This window comes from Doryrhamphus excisus, linkage group LG18, assembly GCF_037039965.1.
Source record: "Doryrhamphus excisus strain RoL-2023G ecotype Guam linkage group LG18, RoL_Dexc_Guam_v1.1, whole genome shotgun sequence".
Taxonomy (NCBI): Eukaryota; Metazoa; Chordata; class Actinopteri; order Syngnathiformes; family Syngnathidae; genus Doryrhamphus; species Doryrhamphus excisus.
In genome coordinates this window covers 7,633,856-7,640,568 of record NC_136374.1, presented here as the reverse complement: position 1 = coordinate 7,640,568, position 6,713 = coordinate 7,633,856, and the positions used below count along the sequence as shown (strand labels likewise).

Here is a 6,713-nt window from a genome sequence, read left to right as displayed (position 1 = left end):
ATTAAATCATTCTCAAACCCTCCTGGAGACTACAACTTGAACAAGAGGCTGGTCATAGAAACTTTAAGACTTTTTTTCCTACTTTTTATATACTGTATATATATATATATATATATATACAGTATATATAGAGTACATATATATGTATATAGTTTTACCTCAAAGCTTCATCTCTTGTTCAGACAGAACCACAATGTATGTAAGGCCATAGAACAAATCAATTAAAAGCATTTCTTCAGTTGTTTTCCAGGCAACACCAGGAATCCCAACACAACAAAAATAACCTCATCCTGTGTGTGTGTGTATGTGTGTGTGTGTACATACTGTACATACAATTCATCCAGAAATATTCAGTGTTCACTTGTCCATTCTGTTATATTAGAGCCGTATTCAAAAATGTCATTTTTTTCATCAAACTTCATAAAAATATGTAGAAACAAAATATAATTATATTGACAGTTTTTTTCTATATTTTGGGGAATCTTTTTTTTTCTTTCTTTCGTCATAATATTACAAATTTATTGTGTTGTAGATATGATATTTTTCTTAAAAGAGAAGCACTTTTTAAAATTTATTTACCTAATATTTATATGCCAACAGGTGGATTCCAATGAAGCTGTAAACAGATGTCAATAACGATCAGTGGAAACAGAAGTAGGATTCAGACATCCAGGATAAATGATTAAGCGGAGCTGATTGAAATGAATGATAACAAATAATGACAGTGGTTGTAGTTGAATGGGACAAAGTGTTGTGGGTTCGTTATTGGTTTTTCCATTTATGGTGACTAATGATTGAGATAAGGGATGAGATGAAATAGATCCTGGGCCTTAGCCTGGCTTGGAGCACAGAATAAATATCCATGGTAACTCCATGTCAGAACATATTCCATTTTCCACTATCCCACTTTTGTGCAAGCTGATCATGGATAAGTTGAGCCAGGATAACCAAATATCCAGGCTTACTTCCTTATCCTAGCACCTGGATGCTACACTTTCATCTGCATGGCAAAGGATGTTAATATTGTGGGGTTTTATTTTATTTTTTACTTTTAATACTTTTGAAAGTAAATTTTCGGTTGTTGTGTGAAAATATTATCAATTTTGGGATAGCTCTGTAACAAAATGTAGGAAAAGTGCTGTGATGAATCCTTTCTGGATACACATACAGTATGTACAGTATATATTGGCTTGCCATAAAGTCTGGACACGTAGGTAAAACTATTAAACAACAACTATATTAAAATATTGAATATATATTTACTTACAAAATATTTCATATGTAATTAATATGTCAAATACCAATAATCATGTACATAAATCTAAATATTTGTATTGGTAATTAATAGTAGTAATGATACTACTATATATATTTAAACTTGTATTCATTTTTTTATGTATTTAAGGTTTTTGTATGTATTTATATTACTGTATGTAGTGTACATTAAATGTCCAGAGTCTAGGGACACCCTGTGCGCACACCACACACACACACACACACACACACACACGCACGTGTATACTGTTTATAAGCGCATCTCAATCAATGAGACTATGGTGCAAAATGTGTTTGATTTCAGGAGTTCAATGTAGACAAAGCGATCTACTTAAAGGCAATGCAAGCTTTTGCAAGTTGATTTCATTTCATTTTCAATATTCCAACTTGTTGGCAATTTGTCACATTTCATGAGATTATTAATGGGTCATGAATAATTAAAGGGGACCTATTATGCTTTTCCCACTTTTCTGACCTATAAATGTAGTTAGAATGTTGTATTCCCTATGCCAAAGAATCAGATAACGAGATTTGCGCATTTGGCTGCAGATTTCCTGCACTTTGTAAACACTAAGCTATGTATCCAGAAGTCCTTGGGAGCACATGGGAGGGGGTGTACCTGGAGGAGGGCAAGGGGTGGAGTAAATGAAATAAGACTGTTTGGGTGGGAAACGGGAAATCCATGGAAACACTGCAGAAAGAAGTGCTAAATCTGTAAGATCAGATAACGAGATGTGTGCATTTGGCTGCAGATTTCTTGCACTCTGTAAACGCTAAGCTATGTATCCAGAAGTCCTCGGGAGCACTTGGGAGTGTGACCAATCACAGTGGAGGGGGTGTACCTGGAGGACGGCAGGGGGTTGGAGTAAATGAAATAAGACTGTTTGGGTGGGAAGCGCAGAATCTGGAAGATCTAGAAACTTTCTGTGCTGGTTATTGTGTGGAGCTGCTCTATAGGAATCCATAAGTCAATACAAAGTGCCAGAATGAGCATAACAGGTCCCATTTAAGAATGAATGACCATGTGTGTGTAAACCAATCTATAGATTATACTGTATGTAAAATATTGTAGTTTCACTTTCTGTGTTGAACTACTGAAATACATTTGAAAACATTGAAATTCACTCAGATGCACAAGTGTGTGTGTTTGTGTGTGTGTGTGTGTATGTGTGTATACACTTGAAGCCTTGATAGAAAATGCTAGAAAAAGTAGGTATTGAAAGGCTATGTACAAGCTACATTCTATATGATGTGAAAAGTAAAAAAAACGCAGATGGCTTTAGGATTTGGATGCTGCCTGTGAAAGCAACAGAAGCTAGGAAAAATCCTCATGTATCAACATCCTATGTCTTTCTTTTTCCCATGGACTGCACTCCAAAGTCCATAATGCCACACAGTATACTGTTTGCGATGCAGTAATACTCCTTGTTGACTTTGTGCTTTACACGTTTTTCCTGACGTCCTACTCTCTTATCCATTCATACGCAGTAAGAAATAAATAAACATTAACCGTGATAGTGCTTTGCAAACTCAAGTCCTACCACATCAGGATGACTAGAAAAGTGTATTCATGCGCTAAGTTTGTTCACCTTGTGGCTGATGAGCGAGGCAATGATGAAGCTGCATCCGGCAAAATGATTCCGTAAAACCCCCCAAAGCCAGCACACATGCAAAGTGAAGACATGCAAAGGATACTTTGTGAAATCCTGGAATGACTGCTGCAGTTTGGAGCCTTTCCCTGACAAACTGATGTAGTCCAATGGAGACACGTTCTATTAAAAATATTTATAGTAGGTTATGTACACTTTAGTCGCTGAAAAAGTCCAAGGACAGGCAAAAACCTATTTTGCGTGATGTCGGTCTTGGAAATTGAAAAATGTTTTCTCGAGTCCTGAAAAGAGGTTCAGGACTTCCCAGTCCTACAGTTGGCGTCATGCTACAGGAGGAGTTTGCCATTTCGATGAATCTTTAAGATCTTTCCGAGTCTCTGTTTGGCGGTGGCCATGCCTTTCTTTAGCCTCTTAGCTGTGGACACAACAAGACAATCCGTGAGACACAACCTAGGGGATGGAACCTTTTCGGACAAAAATCTCAGTGACAGTTTTCGAGCGGATTTCAATTCAATTCATCATTCATGACATCATAACATCTGAACATCAAATCTGTATCGGCTGATTGCACCCCTGATCGAAGCATCGCTAATGATGATGAGTTAGGCACTTGAAACTTATTCTGGACTGAATATTTGATGGGGTCCACCCTCATTCCAGGCTCTACCTCCAGTTTGAGACCCCCCGTCTAATGCAAGGATGAAAACTAAAAGTGTGAATTCCATCCAAGTGTATTTACTACCAAAAAACATGCACATATTGTACATCCTTTAACGTACTTGACCAACTGCAGTTATTGCAACAGTTGGTAGGGGATCAAACACTTACTTCACTCAATCAAGGAAGAATTTATTCATAACTAGGGTTGGCAATCGTTTAACCCTTTATAGGGCAAGTAACCATATATGGTAACTTAAAAAAACAGGGTTTCCCCATGTCTCAGCAAGTCATGTGACTTTTTCATGCCAATCAGCCAAGATCAGACAATGTCACAGGAAGTGACATCATGTGATCAATCAGGAGTGAGCCAGAGAGTATCAAACTTCCTTCTTCATTCAGAAGTCGGAAATTGCAATTTTCTGAAGCTTGGGGCCCGACACTCTCAACCCAAACTTGATTTGCACCCAAAACCTGAAACTTTTTTAAAAAGTAAAAAGAGAAAAAATGTGTTCTTATCGCCCCCAATAACACTGAAGGATTGAATTTTTAAATTTCTAAGTATTTCAGTGAGTGCCCTGTAAAGGGTTAAATTCGAATGATTCTGGTTCTGATTCCCATTCCTAATGCTTCTCGATTACGAAGTTTTTAAAAGGCAGGGTCCTAAAAGTTCATTCATTCATTCATTTTCTACCGCTTATCCCCACAAGGGTCGCAGGGGGTGCCAATCACAGGGCACATATAGATAAACAACCATTCACACTCACATTCATACCTATGGACAATTTGGAGTCTCCAATTAACCTAGCATGTTTTTGGAATGTGGGAGGAAACCGGAGTACCCGGAGAAAACCCACGCATGCACGGGGAGAACATGCAAACTCCACACAGAGATGGCCGAGGGTGGAATTGAACCCGGATCTACGCACTAACCACTTTACCACCACACAGCCCCAGGGTCATAAAAGTTTGTATGGTTTAAATGAGGGCGCTAACCAGAGTTGTGAGCCCACTGAGCCCACCGCTCGTTTTTCTGAAGTTAAGCCACTTTCCTATTGGTTGCCAGCTTCTTCATTCTATTTCTTCCGGTCGGGAAAGTGGGCATCAAAACAAGGAACCCAAATAAAACCTTTTTAATGATCCTGGGAGAATTAGATTGTTAGTCCCGGTTCCCATCGATGCTTGAGACACCCTTGAGATACCCAATCCTATTCATAACCTTTTTTTTCATGTTTATTTCTGCATTTTACCATAAAACCACAAGAGTTCATATCTTTGTTTCAGGGTTAATATGACATAATTACTCCAATACTTAATTCCCTCTACTGTATAGTGTACAGTCGTCCCTCACCACTTTGCGGTTGGAATTTCGCTGTTTCACTCGACCACCACGGGTTTTCATGCTGTTTCATGGTTGAATGCAACCTATTATTGGTCAATAACTGTGCATATTTAAGCATTATTTACCAAAGGAAGCGTTTTTAAGTATAGAAATGGCAAAATGAAGTAAAATACAAATATAAGGCATTCCAAAGATGCATTCAAAAATGTGATAATATGTAATATTCTACACTGGTCACTAGGTGCCAGCAATGTTACTGTAATGTTTGGCAAGACACACAAGCACCAGACTCGATGGCCTTTATTGCAAGGCTTGAATGATCTTACTACAGGCACAAGGTACCTTAATAATATAATAACACGGGCTACTGAACTCCTGACGCCACTTCCTGTTCCCCACATTTATTCCAACACACACAAGCACGACACTTATTTATGTCTTAAACTGAGCATTTTCTGTAGTTATATCTACTACATGGTGTAATAGGTATTTAAAGTTTGCTATATGGGTGTTATTTAATTTCTAGAGGGCGCTAATAATGTTAAAAAGACTTTGTAGACAGGTTTTCTGTACTCTGGCGACCTAAGTATGTGATTCATAGACAAGAATTCCTACTTCACGAAAATTCACCTGACACGGTGGCCTCTGGAACCAATGGACCCTGAGAAATGAGGGACGATTGTATACAAATTCTACTTTTCAAATAGTGGCGGTATAATTCATTCACACGTACAAGATGATATTATCATATTTGTAGGTTTTGGGATCACATCGTGAGTACCCCTTATGAAGGTGACTGACCTTTGGCATCTGCAGAAGCTCCACGATCGGCCTTTGCTGTGGTGTTGCTGTTGGTGCTTGTGGTGTTGCTGTTAGGAGACGACATGGACGGTCGCCTTTGGCTGAGAAAAACCCCCGGCGCCATGGGCTGCGGCCCGACTGGGGATTTGACTGTTCCAGTGTTGAACTCATGGTCTGTGAGGCTGCCATCCTGGGAGTCCAGATTGTGGTCTGGTGAGCTACTATCCTGAGAGATCTTCAGCGGCTCCTCTATGACGGTCTTCTTTTTGGTCAGTTTTTTTTTCTTTGTTTTTTGTTGCTCTTCCTATAGGGAAATTTCTTTATTGACTTGATTTGGAAAAAAATATGAATTGTCCCTGAATGAACATACCTGGTGAGAAAGCTTTGCCGCAGCAGCGGCCAGGCCTGTTTCTATGGAGGCTACTCGCGCTCCGTCTCTTGCGGGCCTTTCCTGTCGAGGAACTGAGGGTCCTACACGAGCTGCGGGAAAGTTAAAACAAAGACTTTTCATCTACATAACTCACAGAGGTATAAAATTCATTTGGACTTTAATAACCTGTCGGGCTGTATGGAATGTCGTCGCTGCTTTTCCGTTTTTTTGATCTTGATTTGAAAACCGGATTATCCTCCTCAGACTCCAATGAGGGATAAACTGTGAAGAAACAAAATGTAATATGCTACTTTGGAATCATGACAAGATGATGCACAACTAGGGTTCAAGTTTGGTGGTGGTCGACGGGTGTCAAGACCCCCCACAAGGACAGTAACTGCATCCATGGACAGATGTACAAGTCTTTCAAAAGTATTCAGTTGGGAAAACAGACTTCCTGGTCTACAGCCAAATCCTCGTGGCATTCCCAGGACACGATGTTTACCCTCCTTGCAGTTTTCCTTTAAACTACTTATATTTAAGACACACTGCACCTGCACGGATCTTATTTATTGAGTGTTTCTGATATGAAGTATTATTGCATCCTGTAAAATGACTTGCAGTGGAGGCCATTATTTGTAAAATATACACACAATTT

The 6,713-nt window shown here is 39.1% G+C and overlaps 1 protein-coding gene across 3 annotated transcripts in view; it reads right to left on the bottom strand.

Annotated features, from left to right (window-relative positions):
• Positions 1 to 2,000: 2,000 nt before the first annotated feature.
• The window catches only part of phf2 (PHD finger protein 2), a 40,527-nt gene continuing 35,814 nt past the window's right edge, over positions 2,001 to 6,713 (bottom strand). For 2 of the 3 annotated variants that reach the window (XM_058054939.2, XM_078798426.1), the window contains 4 exons: positions 6,242 to 6,337; positions 6,056 to 6,165; positions 5,686 to 5,989; positions 2,001 to 3,300 (listed from right to left, as the gene is read on the bottom strand). In XM_058054939.2, coding sequence (XP_057910922.2) covers positions 3,212 to 3,300; positions 5,686 to 5,989; positions 6,056 to 6,165; positions 6,242 to 6,337 — 599 coding nt within the window. In that variant the 3' untranslated portion in view covers positions 2,001 to 3,211. The remainder of the gene's footprint in view (positions 3,301 to 5,685; positions 5,990 to 6,055; positions 6,166 to 6,241; positions 6,338 to 6,713) is intronic. The other variant, XM_058054940.2, reaches the window with a different exon arrangement.